General features: G+C 49.5%; 1 protein-coding gene across 1 annotated transcript in view; it reads right to left on the minus strand.

Annotated features, from left to right (window-relative positions):
• Positions 1 to 892: 892 nt before the first annotated feature.
• Positions 893 to 16,577, minus strand: part of LOC119957959 (cytochrome P450 2C42-like) — a 65,909-nt gene continuing 50,224 nt past the window's right edge. The window contains exons 6-9 of the mRNA XM_038786190.1: positions 16,180 to 16,321; positions 13,464 to 13,651; positions 2,655 to 2,796; positions 893 to 1,098 (exon numbers count right to left, since the gene is read on the minus strand). Coding sequence (XP_038642118.1) covers positions 917 to 1,098; positions 2,655 to 2,796; positions 13,464 to 13,651; positions 16,180 to 16,321 — 654 coding nt within the window. The 3' untranslated portion in view covers positions 893 to 916. The remainder of the gene's footprint in view (positions 1,099 to 2,654; positions 2,797 to 13,463; positions 13,652 to 16,179; positions 16,322 to 16,577) is intronic.

Here is a 16,577-nt window from a genome sequence, read left to right on the forward strand (position 1 = left end):
CACAATAAAATCATAGAATAGAATCATAGAATGTCTACAGTGCAGAAAGATACCATTCAGCCTATCAGGTGTGCACCAAACCTCTGAAAGAGCACCCAGTCCCCGTAATCTCACCTAGCCTTTTGGACACTATAAGGGGCAATTTAGCAAGGCCAATCCACCTAACCTACACATGTTTGAAGTTTGGGAGGAATCCCACAAGGAGAATGTGCAAACGCCATGCAGACACAGAGAGAATATGCTTAACAGTCACCCAAGGTTGGATCGAACCCGAGTCCCTGGCGCTGGGAGATAGCAGTGTTAACCACTGTACCACCATGCTGCCAAGATTTTATTCAGCTAACTCCCTCTCCATCCCATCTGATCATCTTTACTCTCCTACGTCCTCTCCTATAACCGCCTGTATCCTCTTTCCCCTACTGTCTCTTCCCTACATTCCCTCTCCTAATCAGTCAATTTGATTACAGTCAAGGTGCAGGAATGAAGACATGTCTGTGAAGTAGGCTGCAATTGACCATGTTGATGAGTGCTGCAACTCGATCAAGAAATTAGATCATACAAAATTTGCAGACAGCAGAAACTTCTGTAACTATAGATACTGAAGATTACGCTATGTTCAGAATTAGTAATTGTAAGACACAAGTGTCAATTTTAGATTGGGAGTAGCGTTGTCACCTGAGTTAATAGGCTGGCTCTTCAAGCTGCATTCCAGAGATGAACACAGTCGGCACAACACTGAATGGATGCTGCACTGTTATAAGTTCCATCTTTTGGATGAGACAAGCCTGATCTGCTCTCTTATGTTAATTTAATACTATTATTTAAAGAATAATCGACCAATATCAATCCCTCAACCAACATCACAAAAAACATTATATTTTTTTCAATTCTAGATCAATTGATGACCGAGTTGATTTTAGCGAGAAATGAAATAGAACTCGTAATCATTTGGTACAACTGCTAAACCACTTATAACTGGTGAGATGTCAATTTCCTTGCGGTCAATAACAGGCTTGAAGACAAAGTTCTGCAGCAGAGTAGTCAAGAAAAGAAAGAGTTCCATTCGAGCCAAAGATTCTCCCGGACAGATTCTTTTCCCTGCAAGGTTAAGAAAAAATTCTGAAATTTGTTTGTAATGTAGTTTGCTTTATTGTGTTTAAACTGGAAGTGGGTGTGTTCAAGCTGTTAACTTTCCAATTTTTGAAATTCTGACACTCCTGTCTGTAGAAGCCCTCTTGGCATCCCATCCACCTGCACTGGATTTGAATCTTAACCATGAGGTGAATGTTCATTTTCTAACCCACATACTCAACCTCCAAAAAGATTCACTTGCTTATTGGTGATGGAATCCTGCAATGCTTGAGAATATTTATTGATATATTCACTGTTTAACCCTAGCCCTTTCTGCCCTCCACAAAAGTTCTCACACCCAACTAACCACAGGAATCATTGTGCCCTTTAAGGATTTGATTATCTTGTTCCAGACTAATACCTATTATCTCCAGTTATGTTCCCAACCAGGTGTTTAAGTGGCCAATCAACCAGGCAGCCTTGTCCAGGATTATGTTGAACTTTGGAGTGTTGCTTGAGCTGCACTCATTCAGTCAAGTGGATAATATTCTATCACTTTCCTGATTTATGCCTTGTAGATGGTTTAAAGGCTTTAGAGAGCCAGGAAGTGTGTTACTTATTGCAGAATATATGGTCTCTGACCCACTCTTGTCGCCGCAGTATTTATATTTCAGTTCAGTTCAGTCCCTGGTCAGTGGTAACCCCCAAATGCCGATGAAGGCTATGGGGAGGTGGTTAGACTTCCTGTTGTCAGTGACGGTCATTGCCTAGTGCTTGTGTAGCCAAATGTTATTTGTCACTTATCAGCCCAACTTGAATGGTGCCTGGGTCTTGCTGCATGCAGGCACAGACTGCCTCATTATCTGATGAGTTGCAATTGGAAGTGAACTCTGAACAATCAGTGAACATCCCCACATCAAGCCTTCAAATGGGAAAATAGTTACCCTGAGAAGCTCCCGCAGCAATGTCCTTGGGCTGAGATGAAAAGCTTCCAACAACCTCAGTCATCATCTCAGACTTCAATTTTAATAGGGCTGCTTGAATCCACATGTGGACAAATGCTGCCTAGATGTCTTAGGTAGACACTCTGACCTCTGGGATTCAGCTCTTTCGTCCATGTTTGGACCAGGCCCATAACAAATTGTGGAGCTGAATGCTCCCTGTGAGACCCAAACTGGTGTGTAAAGTCCTATGTAGACATAAAGACATAGAATTTACAGTGCAGAAGGAGGCCATTCGGCCCATCGAGTCTGCACCGGCTCATGGAAAGAGCACCCCACCCAAGGTCCACACCTCCACCCGATCCCCATAACCCAGTAACCCCACCCAACACTAAAGGCAATTTTGGACACTATGGGCAACTTAGCATGGCCATTCCACCTAACCACTTGGAAGCACTGACGATGACACCTGAAATTTTACAGGAGGAAATTATTCCCTAAAATCGTGGGATTGTAACCAAAATCCCAGCATCGTCTGGCCTGGTGTAATTATGATTACTGTTTTGAAGTTTGGGGTTAAAATGTGGTGTTGCAGAGTCCAGAAACTTCAAGGAAAAGTGTAACAAAGGAAAGAGACTGTACCTGCCGAGAATGCCATAAAACTTTCACTCTTTTTGAAGTCCCCATTCTCATCAAGAAAATGGTTTGGGTTAAATTCTTCTGGAGTCTCCCACTGGCTGGTGCCTTTCAAAACCGAGGAAAGCAGAGGAACCACACACGTGCCCTAAAAACAAAATTATGAGATCAGACAAGAAAACAAGAATAATGCACATCAGAATTACACACGTGTGCATTCCAACATAGCAACATTATGATCAAGTAACATCAGTAAGCAGTCAGAGAGCTCCCTGCAGGCAATCAATGAAAACACCCAACAACTGAAATGAAATGCTTATTATCACAAGTAGGATTCAAATTAGGTTACTGTGAAAAGCCCCTAGTCTCCACATTCCGGCGCCTTTTCGGGGAGGCTGATACGGGAATTGAACCGTGCTGCTTGCCTACCTTGGTCTGCTTTCAAAGCCAGCTCTTTAGCCCTGTGCTATCAGGCGTCATGTATTGAGAAAACACAAGCTAGCTTCTCCACCGCAGAACTTCTCTCAGAATGTAAAGCTTTACTGATGAACAGCATTTAGGGGGGAACAGAATAGGGGACAGGGCAAAACATACAGCGCAACAACAACTAGAAAAGAATTAAAGTGTGTTCAGCATTGTGGAGAATAGGAAATCCAGTCATAGAAGAACAGCACTGAACCTTAGAATAGTTGATAAGACCCTAAAACACAGGAGCAGAATTAGGCCACTCAGCCCATCGGGTCTGCTCCGCCATTCAATTATGGCTGATACTTTTCTCATCCCCATTCTCCTTCCTTCTCCCTGTAACCCTGGTTCTCTTATTAATCAAGAACCTATCTATCACTGTCTGAAAGACACTCAGTGATTTGTCTAACTTCCTTGTCACCTCTTCAAAGTAGTCTAACAAATTGTCAGACATGTCCTACCTTTGACAAAGCCGTGCTGACTCAGTCCTATTTTATCATGCACTTCCAAGTACTCCGCGATCTCATCTTTAATAATGGACTCTAAAATCTTATCAATGACCAAAGTCAGGCTGACCGATCTATAATTTTCCCATCTTCTGCCTCCCTCCCTTATTAAACACTGGTGTTACATTAGCCACTTTCCAGTTCTCTGGGGGACCCTTCCTGCCTCTAGTGATTCCTGAAAGATCACCACCAATGCCTCCACAATCTGCTCAGCTACCTCTTTTAGAACCCTGGGGTGTACTCCATCTGGTCCAGGTGATTTATCCACCTTCAGGCCTTTCAGTTTCCCTAGAACCTTTGCCTTAGTGATGGTCACTGCACTCACCTCTGTCCCCTGATTCTCCTGGAGCTCTGGCATCCCACTAGTGTCTTCCACCGTGAAAACTGATGCAAAGTAACTAATGAAGAGTAGTGGAATGGAAATCATAAAAATCTATACAAATAGAAGCAGGCTGCAAGAGCCGAGGGGAAATATGTTGTTGACAGCAATGGTGCAGACTACCACAATAGCACAGTTTTATTAGTGTTCATGGTGCTTTCACACTCATCACCAATGCACTACTATCACATCATCAAAAACTCTCACACCTATTCTACACTGACAGTATAAACTAAAAGAGTAACTGAAAGCTGTGTCCTGATGTACAGTCAGTACTAAGACCAGAAAGCTAAAAACAAAGGCACTGTTCCGCAGTTTATGTTCAGCTTTATCGAACTTTGTAGACATTCCAAATAGAAATCAGAGTGACAGTGGGGTACAGAATTGAAGTGACAGTTCTTTGTTACAAGAGGACAGAATGAAGGTGTCTGACACAGTGCCTACCAAATCTGCACTCAATATTCCAATGCCGAGGAGACAATACAATATACAGGTTGCAGAGGTACATGTGAATTGCTGTGGTACCTGGGAGGGCTGATTGTGTCCCTGGACAGTTGTATGGGAGGACTTGGATGAAGACATTTTGCATCTCCATTGCCAGGTAATAAGAGTGATGAAAGAGTGAAATAGGATATCACAGAGGAATGTTCCCTTTGCAATGATGAAAGGGGAGGTGAAGATGGGGCACACTTGCATCAGAGGTGGCAAAAATGTGGAGGCTGGTGAGGTGGAATGCAGAAATGGTGAGTTTCTATCACTGTTTTGAGGTTGAGTGAGGGCAGAAGCAGAGAAACAGGACGGACTTGGCTAAGGCTTTCACCCATGGTTGAGGGGAATGGAGAACATTTCTCAAGTGAGAGTACCTTTAAGAAATGGGTGTTTATAAAAATATCTGTCGTGGATGTACCTTTAAGAAATGGATGTTTATCAGTAATGTCAGAGAATGGGTGGAGCTGGACTGTCTGCTTTTACTTTTGCTTTGGCCGTGCAGCTACAGGGTGTGTTTAATTTTCTTTTAGATTTGGAGAAGCTGCAGTCACAGCAAGATGTGTATGAATCTCTGCAAGCTTATGAATGTCCATTTGGTGATTTCAACGTGGTGACTGTTTTCAGTTGTGAAGTTAAACCTGATGTCTTTCTGTTCCAAGGGTTCTTTCTGCCTTATGGATGTTGCAGGGAAAGATTAAGAGTCACTTATAGAGTACTGTATTCTTTGGGGGATTTATTGGTGTTGATAGTTGTTAAGTTAGGTTTACAAAGTGTTAACTGGTTTCATAAATAAACATTGTTTTAACTTAAAAGTACTGTAGATTTCTGGTGCATTACACCTGTAAGGTAAGCCCGTGTGCTCCCCATAACCACAATCTATTAAAAGCTGTGGGTCAGGTGAACTCCATGATACACTTTGGGGTTCTCTAAACCCTGACCCATAATAATTTTAAAAACTCATGTAAAAGTTGACAACATGAGGGCAAATTGAATGGAGATGAAGAAATTGAATGAATGGAATGAAATACTTACAAGGGATTGAGTGGAAAGAATAATAATAATAATCCAGGTACTTGTGGAAGTCTGGACTTGTCCTGTATGTCAGTGGAAAGCCATTCCCAAAGATATAAGAGCCAATCCAGAAAAGGGTCGGAAATAAATCGCAATGATGTAATAGATGAACATTTGAAGCAAAATTAACAAAGGTTTCCCACTATAAGCTTATACAATAGAAGAATGAGATTGTGGATGGTTAGGCTTGGCTTGGTTGTGATGCCAGTGAAACAGCCTGCCACCATCGCCATTGAAGTCCTTACATGAAGAATACATGTGTGTGTGGTCTCAGAGCTCCTCGAACCTATAGAAATTTGCACAGCCAGCGTGGAGATGAGAACATTTGATTGGAATCCTGAAAACCACATTGAGTGAGTCTGGTTAATGAATGGCAGCTGGTGGAACAGACATGCAAGCTTCACTCAGTTGGTAATGCTCCTAGTTAGAAGATGATGATTCAAGTAACTATTCCAGAGTGAATTTGAGAGGACTAACGCTCTTGTGTACGATTAACAATGAAAATTTCGGACTTCTGGTTGCAGCTATGCGGAGCTAAGCCGCACGTTCGGCAGCTCCCGCCAGGAACGGACCTTTGGGCTCTTTTTAGGGCCCCCAGAGGCACTTTTTCGATGATTCCCGACGTGGGAAGGAGTCAGCAGCAGTTCCCCATCGGTGTATCGCCTGGACCAGGAGTGGGGCAAGCAAGAGAGCGGTGGCAGCGCCTAAGAAAAAGCGAGGAAAGAAGCACAAGATGGCAGCCGGCGGAGACCTAGAGGAATGGAGGCAGTGGGTGCAGGAGCAGCAGGAGACTCTCCAGCGCTGCTTTCGGGAGCTCAAAGCGGAGCTGCTAGAGCCATTGAAGGCTTCCATTGACAAGCTGCTGGAGACTCAGACAGCCCAGGGGGTGGCAATCCGGGAGATCCGACAGCAGGCCTCTGAAAGAGAGGATGAGGTCTCAGCCCTCGCAGTAAAGGTGGAGATGCATGAGGCGCTCCACAAAAAAAGTGGCAGGAGCGGTTCGAGGAGATGGAAAACCGGTCGAGGCGGAAAAATTTGCGGATCCTGGGCCTCCCGGAGGGGCTGGAGGGGTCAGACTTGGGAGTCTACGTGGTCGTCTTGCTGAATTCGCTGATGGGAGCTGGGTCCTTCCAGGGGCCCCTGGAGCTGGAGGGGGCCCACAGAATACTGGCAAGGAGGCCCAAGCCAAATGAATGAAATGAAATGAAAATCGCTTATTGTCACAAGTAAGCTTCAATGAATTTACTGTGAAAAGCCCCTAGTCGCCACATTCCGGCGCCTGTTCGGGGAGGCTGGTACGGGAATCGAACCGTGCTGCTGGCCTGCTTGGTCTGCTTTAAAAGCCAGCGATTTAGCTCAGTGAGCTAAACCAGAATGAGCCGCCATGGGCAGTGATGGTGCGGTTCCACCGGTTCGTTGACCGGGAATGTGTGCTCAGGTGGGCCAAGAAGGAGCGGAGTAGCAGGTGGGAGAACGCGGTGGTGCGGATCTACCAGGACTGGAGTGCGGAGGTGGCTAAGCGGAGAGCCTGGTACAACCGGACGAAGGCGGTGCTACACAGGAAAGGAGTGAAGTTTGGCATGTTGCAGCCGGTGCGTTTGTGGGTACCTACAAGGACCGACACTTTTACTTCGAGTCCCCGGAGGAGGCGTGGGCCTTTGTGCAGGCCGAGAAGTTGGACTCAAACTGAGGGTTGGGTGCGGGGGTCTGTATATAACTGTGCTATTTTTCTGAGGGGGGGCTTTTTGTTTAATGCTGGTTCTGTGTTGTTTTCCGGGCGGGTGGGGCACTTTTTCTTTGCGTGGGTTCGGTGGATGGGCTCGAGGCGGGAGGTAGGCTTGCAATGTGGGCAGCTGATGGTGGGAAGGGGGCTGGGGGCCCGCGAGGGGCTTGGGCCGACAATGGAAGCTGCTTTAGAGGTCGGGCAGGTGGAAAGCGCGGGCTTTTTCCCGCGCTGAGGGTTGATGAGGTCGGAGCGGGGAAGCGGGGGCTTTTTTTTTTCCACGTGAGAGCGGGATGGGGAGGAGGAGAGCCTGCTGGTGGACACTGGGGATGTGGGGCAACCCCACGATGGGAGGGGTCGAAAGAGTGGCGGGAGTTGCCGGGGTCAGCTGGCTTACGGAAGTACTATGGAGGGAGTAACGCGGCTCGGAGGGGTCCTAGCTTGGGGGGGGTACCGGGGTACCGGGTTGCTGCTGGAATGGCCAGGGAGGAGCTGGAGTATGCAGGAGGGGTCGAGATGGGGGTTTGCCGCCGTGGGGAACGGGCCGAGCGGGGTCGCAGGCCAGTGGCGGGCAGGGGAAGGGTTATGGCTAGTCGGCGGGGGAGGCGGGCAGGGAGCCCCCTGATCCGGCTGATCACCTGGAATGTGAGGGGACTGAATGGGCCGGTGTGGCGCTAACAATTATACTCAAAGACGAGAGACAAGTGCAATAGAGGCTTTATTGCTGTGTGATGCTCCATTCCTCCATCTGCAACTGTAGACTAGGGTCTGAGTGACTCACATGCATATTTATATACAAGCTCCCTGTGGGCGGAGCTAACCGGCAGGGGCAAACAGGAGGAACCTGTATTACAGGTACAGGCATACATCCCCCTACTGCAAGTACACATCACTACAGTGGTTATATCACCACAGCCGGTCAAACCGGCCCGTGTGTTTGCGTACCTGAAGGGGCTGAAGGCGGACGTGGCCATGCTTCAGGAGACGCACCTGAAGGTGGTGGATCAGGTTAGACTGAGGAAGGGATGGGTAGGCCAAGTGTTTCATTCAGGGCTGGATGCAAAAAATCGGGGGTGGCGATCCTGGTGGGAAAGAGGGTGTCGTTTGAGGCGTCAAATGTGGTGGCAGACAGCGGCGGGAGATATGTGATGGTGAGTGGCAAGCTGCAGGGGGAGCGGGTGGTGCTGGTGAACGTATACGCCCCGAACTGGGACGATGCGGGATTTGGAGATGGGGGGCCTGATAATGGGGGGGGACTTCAATATAGTGCTGGATCCCCCATTGAATCGATCCAGGTCCAGGACGGGTAGGAGGCCAGTGGCGACTAAGGTGTTGAGGGGGTTTATGGATCAGATGGGAGGGGTGGATCCTTGGAGGTTTGCGAGGCGATGGGCCAGGGAGTTTTCATTCTTCTCCCATGTGCATAAGGCTTATTCCCGGTTCAAATTTTTTATTATGTGCAGGGGGCTGGTTTCGAGGGTGGAGGATGCCGAATATTCGTCGATAGTCATTTCGGATCATGCCCCGCATTGATGGACCTCGAGCTGGGGGAGGAGAAAGACCAGTGCCCGCTCTGGCGCTTAGAGGTGGGGCTGCTGGCAGACGAGGAGGTGGGCAGGCGGGTTCGTGGTTGTATCGAGAGGTACCTGGAGGCCAATGATAATGGGGAGGTCCGAGTGGGGACGGTCTGGGAGGCATTGAAGGTGGTGATTAGAGGGGAGTTGATCTCCATCCGAGCCCATAGGGAGAGGAGAGAGCAGAGGGAGAGGCTGGTGGGGGAGTTGGTGAGGGTGGATAGGAGATACGCGGAGGCTCCGGAGGAGGGATTGCTGGGGGAGCGGCGTAGTCTTCAGGCCAAGTTCAACTTACTGACCACCAGAAAGGCGGAAGCTCAGTTGAGGAAGGCACAGGGAGCGGTCTGGGGAGAAGGCAAGTAGGATGCTGGCGCATCAGCTCCATAAGCGGGATGCGGCCAGGGAGATTGGTGGAGTTAAGGATAGGGGAGGGAATGTGGTGCGAAAGGGGTAGATATCAATGGGGTCTTCAGGGACTTCTATGGGGAATTGTATCGGTCTGAACCCCCAGTGGAGGGGGGAAGAATGGGGCGCTCCTTGGTTGAGATTCCCGAAGGTGGAGGAGGGGCAGGTGGAGGGACTGGGGGAGCCGATTGAGCTGGAGGAGCTGGTCAAGGGGATAGAGAGCATGCAGTCGGGGAAGGCGCTGGGACCGGATGGGTTCCCGGTTGTATTCTATAAAATGTATGCAGACCTGCTGGGCCCCATGTTGGTTAGGACCTTTAACGAGGCAAAGGAGGGGGGGGGGAGGGGGCTTTGCCCCCGACTATGTCCCGGGCGCTGATTTCCTTGATCCTTAAGGGGGACAAGGACCCCCTGCAGTGTGGGTCATACAGGCCGATCTCGCTGTTAAACGTGGACGCCAAGCTGTTGGCGAAGATCTTGGCCACAAGAATAGAGGACTGTGTGCCGTGGGTCATCCACGAGGACCAGACGGGGTTCGTGAAGGGAAGGCAGCTGAACACCAACATACGGAGGCTCTTGAATGTTATGATGATGCCGACGGTAGCGGGGAAGTGGAGATAGTGGTGGCGCTAGACGCGGAGAAGGCCTTTGATAGGGTTGAGTGGGGGTACTTGTGGGAGGTGCTGGAAAGGTTTGGGTTTGGGGAGGTGTTTGCCAGATGGGTGAGGTTGTTATATGAGGCCCCGATGGGGAGCGTGGCCACGAATAGGAGAAGATCGGAGTACTTTTGGTTATACCAAGGGACGAGACAGGGGTGTCCCTTGTCCCCCTTGCTCTTTGCGTTGGCAATCGAACCCCTGGCCATGGCGTTGAGGGAGTCGAGGAACTGGAGGGGACTGGTGCGGGGGGGGGGGGGGGGGGGGGGGGGGGGGAGGCGGAGCACCGATTGTCGCTTAATGCGGATGATTTATTGCTTTATGTGGCGGACCCAGTGGGGGGAATGCCGGAGGTGATGAAAATTCTCAGCTAATTTGGGGACTTCTCGGGGTACAAGCCCAACCTGGGGAAGAGCAAGCTGTTTGTCGTGCACCCGGGGGATCAGGAGGAGGGGATTGGTAGGCTCCTGGTAAAAAGGGCGGAGAGGAGCTTTAGGTACCTGGGAGTCCAGGTGGCCAGGAGCTGGGGGGCCCTACACAAACTTAACCTTACAAGGCTGGTGGAGCAAATGGAGGAGGAGTTTAAAAGATGGGACCTGTTGCTGCTGTCGCTGGCGGGCAGGGTGCAGTCAGTCAAGATGACGGTGCTCCCGAGATTCCTGTTCCAGTGCCTCCCCATCCTTATCCCGAAGGCCTTTTTTAGGAGGGTCAACAGGAGTATTACGGGGTTTGTATGGGCGCATGGGACTCTGAGGGTGAGAAGGAATAGGGGGGAGCTGGCACTGCCCAACCTCTGTGGGTACTATTGGGCTGCCAACGCAAAGATGGTGCTTAAGTGGGTAATGGACGGGGAAGGGGCAGCATGGAAGAGGATGGAGATGGCGTCCTGTGTGGATATGAGCCTGGAGGCGCTGGTAACGGCTCCGTTGCCGCTCCCTCCAACGAGGTATACCACGAGCCCGGTGGTGGCGGCTACCCTCAAAATTTGGGGGCAATAGAGATGGCACAGGGGGAAGGTGAGGGCCTCGATGGGGTCCCCGATACGGGGGAACCACCAGTTTGTTCCAGGGAGAATCGATGGCGGGTTCATGAGTTGGCACAGGGCGTTGGCATAGGAGGTTGAGGAACCTGTTTGTAGACGGGAAGTTTGCGAGCCTGGGTGAGTTAGAGGGGAAATACGGGCTCCCACCGGGGAACATTTTTAGGTATATGCAGGTAAGGGCGTTTGCCAGGCGGCAGGTGGCAGGGTTCCCTCTGTTGCCCCCACGTGGGGTCCAGGACAGGGTGCTCTCGGGGGTGTGGGTTGGAGGGGGAAGGATTTCGGACATGTACCAAGTGATGCAGGAGGTGGACGAGGCCTCGGTGGAAGAGCTGGGTGAGGAGATTGAGGAGGGGACGTGGGCGGATGCTCTGGAAAGAGTGAACTCCTCCTCTTCATGTGCGAGGCTTAGCCTCATACAGTTCAAGGTGCTACATAGGGCTCATATGACCAGGCCAAGGATGAGTAGGTTCTTTGGGGGCGAAGACAGGTGTTCTAGGTGCTCGGGGAGCCCAGCGAACCACGGCCAAAAGTTCTGGGCATGCCCAGCGCTGGGGTAATTTTGGAAGGGCATAGCAAGGACGGTGTCGAGGGTGGTAGGATCCAGGGTCAAGGCAGGCTGGGGACTCGCAATTTTTGGGGTTGTGGTGGAGCCCGGAGTGCAGGAGGCGAAAGAGGCCGGTGTTCTGGCCTTTGCGTCCCTCGTAGCCCGGCGGAGGATCCTTCTCCAGTGGAAGGAGGCGAGGCCCCCAAGCGTGGAGGCCTGGATCAATGATATGGCGGGGTTCATCAAATTGGAGAGGGTGAAATTTGCCCTGAGGGGATCAGTACAGGGGTTTTTCAGGCGGTGGCAACCTTTCTTAGATTTCCTGGCAGAACGGTAGGGAAAAAGGCCAGCAGCAGCCCGGCGGGGGGGGGGTGGGGGGGGGGGGGGGGGGGTGGTTCGTTTCGGTGGGTTGGTTTGAAGGGACGCGTACATGTATACCTTGTCTATGTGGTGTTAATCTATTCTTCTTTTATGTATTTACCGGGGGGGGGGCGTTTGTTGCTTTCTTGTGTTTATTAGCTTGTTAATATTTATTTTCTGTAATATTTTCTGTTATTGATATTTGGTGAAAATCTGACTAAAAATTATTTTTTAAAAACCAATGAAATTCGATCAAAAGAACATTGGGCGGGATTCTCCAACTCACCGTGCCACATTTCCTTGCCCCCGATCACTCCGGGCGGGATTACTCTGTTACGCCAGCCGGTCAATACGGGTTCCCAATGTGGGGCAGCCCCACGCCTGGGACATGGAGAATCAACGCCCCTTCTCTCTATTTATTTGGATCAGGTTTTCAATTATGGTCACATGCACTATTCAAAACTTCTGCCATTCAATTAAATCATGGCTAATTCAATCCAATCCAATCCGATCGATACATCAACTCCATTTTTCCCTCTTTCTCGAAAATTCAATTGATTCCGCATCCACATCCTTCAGGAGAGTAAATTCCAGATTTCCATGATCCTGTGTGCTAAAGATTGCTCCCTGATTTCACTTGCATATGGTCTAGCTCTAACATTAAGGCTATTGCTCCTTCGTACCGGATTTCCCTAACAGAGAACATAGTGGGCTGGATTCTCCGAATTGAAGACTAAGTGCTGACACTGGTGATGGAGCTGTGGTGTTTTACGCCCGGAAAAACAACGCAAAAGCTGCACCGATCCTCCGTCTGGTGGGGGGCAGTGTAAAACCCCCAGCTTTACCTGCGGATACGGCCGGAGAATTGCGGTGGCTATGCATGCTCATGACGGCGGCCTGCTGCGGCTGCGCCGCGAAATATGGCGCCGGCCCGCGCACGGACCCAGCCTGCAAAACCTGCCCCCTGTAATCAGCCTCGCCACCCTCGGAACACCCCCCCTTCAGTGTCCCCAGCCCACGCCAAGGCCCCCCCCTGCCTGCGGAACGCCCCCCGACTGGCGGCACTGGACTCAACTACACAGCTGCCATGCCAGGTTCACGAAAATAGAAAGGACAAGTGTTTCACGCTTGTAAGGAACCCGAATTGTTGGGTTTGGAGCATCAGGGGAGAGCCTCAGGGTACGCTCTGTGGTCGGTCTGACGGTATACGCCGTACTCTGCGAGTATGCCCGTTTCAAGGCGGCGGAGCAATGCAAAAGCGCACCGCCCCCGATTTTGGCACAAACAGGGATTCTCCGGGCATACACCGAATGCTGTTGGCGACCGGAGAATCCAGTTTCCATGTATCTGTGCTGTTGAATTCCTTCTCATAATGTATAAATTTCCTCCTGGTATTCCAGGCTATATTTCTCCCTTAACAAAAACAACCATCAAGAAATGAACTAGTTACGTGTCTCATTGTGTGTTTGTGCGAGAATGGTGGCAAGGAATATCTATTACAATTTCCAGAATAACAATAGTCGTAGCATTCAAAAGCAATTCCATAATACAAATTGCTGTTTTGACATTATGAGGAGCTATATAAAGGTTTTGATTCCAACCTCAGGAATCAGGTATCCTCTGAATTCTACATCTTTTGTCACAGCGTGTGGAAGACCCATGGGAGCAAGGTCGATGTATCGCTGAACTTCATGTATAACGGCATCTGTATATGGCATTTTTGCTCGATCTTCAACAGTGGGTCTTCGACAGGATCCAACCACTTCATCAATCTCTCTATGAATTTTTTCTGGTAGGACAAAGAAAGACAGTTTTAAATTGTGAAATATATTTAATTTACAAACATCACTGTCGTCTGTGACACTTTGCACATTGTGGCTTGTACTACTACTTCACCTGACTACCAGTGTATTGATGGTCTTAGCCAATTACAAGATATTGGTTCAAGACTACTGGAGAGTTAGTGCTTATTTAATATATTTTCACTTAGAAAACCTGCGGTAGAAATCAATGCCATAATCCAAGAATAGGCACACAAAGTTTGGCTCTATAAAGCCTGAAGATTTTAGGATGAAGAAAAAAAATTGAGAGAGGTAAGGAATCGTATAGTTTTTGGGATACTGGAAAAGTCATTTTTTAAACGAAGTGGATGGGCTTGATTTTGACCCAATGAAGGTCCAGGGAAAAACAAGATTGCAGAATGGGAGGATATGCAAGTTAATGGAACAAGAAGAGGAAGTTCAGAGCCACAGTCACCACAGAGGTATTGATACACCCAACTGATTGTGATAGTGACAGCGGTTGAAAGCTGGGGCGAGGGAGGAAGGAGCTGCCAAGTGATCAGCTTTTTGGGAGAATACGGAATTTAGGTGTCCAGGTAAATGAACCACACAATGTTATTACGCATGTGTAGCAAGGTAAATTCGGAAGGTAAATAGAATGTTTGTATTTATTGCAAGGGGAATGGAATACAAAGGTGAGGAATTTTGCCACAGTTGTACAGTGCAATGGTGAAACCACACCAAGCACTGTGTACAGTTTTGGTCTAATTTAAGACAGGATATAATTGCATTGGAAGTGGCTGCAAGAAGGTTACTCAAACTGATTCTTGGGGTGGAGGGTATACACTGAGAAGAGATTGTACAGATTGGTCCTGTATCCATTGCAGTTTAGAAGAATGAATGTGATTGTATTGAAACATAAAATATCCTATGGGATTTGACAGGTTGATGCTGGAATGATGTTTCCTCTAGTGTGACACAATTAAAAATAATGGGCGGGATTCTCTGTTTCAGAGACTATGGGCTGGAGTCACCGTTTTGGAGACTATAGTGCCAATGCCAGTGTGTGAACCGTGGCGTTTTACGACAGCCAATTGGCGGCTGAACCCTTACCAATCCAGCGACTGGTGAGGGGCTAACAGCCGTACCGAGTAAAACACCCAGCCTGCACAATATAACACGGCTGGAGAATTGCCAGGTCCGAGCCTGCACATACGCACACGATGGCCTGCAGCAGTCGCGGCCGTAAAACCGGCGCGGCCGTGTGCAGACCCTACCTACCCCGTGGCCAGCCCCCACCAGTCACCCCAGCCTTTGTGAAGACCCCACTGGCCAGCGGCATGGCACCCGGCCAACTGGTGGGGCTGGACACAGTCTGCAGCCGCCACGCCGGATTGCCGACCACTGAGACAACATGTGCCCGGTGTGCCGGAAACTCATCCCATCAGCGGGCGGAGCATAGGGGGAGGGCCTTCAGGTGTTAGCGCCAATGCTGTTGCAATGGCGTGCTAAGTGATGACTCCATTTTAGAGGGGGCGGAGGATAGAAAACCGACATCAAACCGGCGGCGCCCACCGATTTCAGTGTCGGATCGAATGTGATATCACCGTCGGGGAATGGTGAATCCTGCCGTATCTGCTGACCCCGGGACAGAACCGGGGGAGATCTAACACAGGCAAAAGTAGCGCCACTCCAGAAGCAATTCATCAAACCGTTCATGGGCTAGCACTGGCACCGCGTGGAACACGATCGATTCCAGTTAGAAACTATGTCGGAGTTAACACTCGAGAAGCTGCAGCCACATATTAGCACTCCGTTCCCCACACCCACACCACCTAGCCAACCATCCCCCCATCCCCCAAATATCCCGCCCTCCATCACCATCACTCCCATACCATCTCCCTCCACCACCAGCCCAACCCGCGACACAATCATGCGTCATGTCTTGTGTCTTGCAGGGTCCCCTGGCGATGAGGCGGATCCTTCTGGTTTCCCCTGACCCAAATACAACCCCAACCCCAAGTATATAGCAGCAAGGAAGAGGACATAGACAGCGATGCGAGCCTTCAAACTGCAGCCCGAGACACCCTGGATCACCAGTCCAGGTATGACACTGACTTCCTGACACAGCTGTCTCCAACACTCTCCACCATCCCAGAGACACTCACCTCGGTTGAGCATGTTAGTGAAGAGGCTCCTGGGTCACGATCGAGTGCGCGCTACACTTGTGCTACGGTACATCAGGTGGAGGGAGGAACCTCTGAGGAGGCGGACTGTCAGACTAGCTGTTGTCCATCTTGGTTTTGGGCTTCTGGAAAGGGCAGTCCCAGCGACAGTGGAGATGCAGTCACGGAGCCTGGGACTGCATGAGGGGTTGTCAGCTCTTCACTCCTGTCCCAGTTCTCATGCCGCTGTCCAACCCCAGGTTAAAATTAGATTCTAGATTCCGAAATGAGAATGGAACATTCTCCCAACACTATAATCCCATGTGTTGGACTGTTGAAATCCTCCAACCTCTTATAGTAATGTTGCTTACCCTGAACTTGTGGATACTTTGCCAGGATCTGGATAGCCCATTGCAGTGTTGTGCTGGTTGTTTCAGTTCCAGCAAAAAATAAGTCCATTATCGTCCTTAACAAGTTCATGTGAATGAATTCCGAATCATGCTTGTGTTCCTCCTGAAACAAATTTAATGTACTTTTAAAATATTAACGGCCTTATGTTGTGTGTAGTCACTTTCAGATTTCTTTTCAAATACAGGCTGTGCTATTAACCAATCTATATGTTACATTTTTGAGCTGTTTTTCTATTGGTGTCAACGGGACATTTGCGACACTAGTTCCCAAAATGCTGGTCTTGTTTAGCTGGTGTTAATCTTTGTGTAAACCTGTTGGACTCACCACATCAGTATCCAGCCAAACCCCTCCTTACCTT

The sequence above is a fragment of the Scyliorhinus canicula genome, chromosome 27 (assembly GCF_902713615.1).
Source record: "Scyliorhinus canicula chromosome 27, sScyCan1.1, whole genome shotgun sequence".
NCBI lineage: Eukaryota > Metazoa > Chordata > Chondrichthyes > Carcharhiniformes > Scyliorhinidae > Scyliorhinus > Scyliorhinus canicula.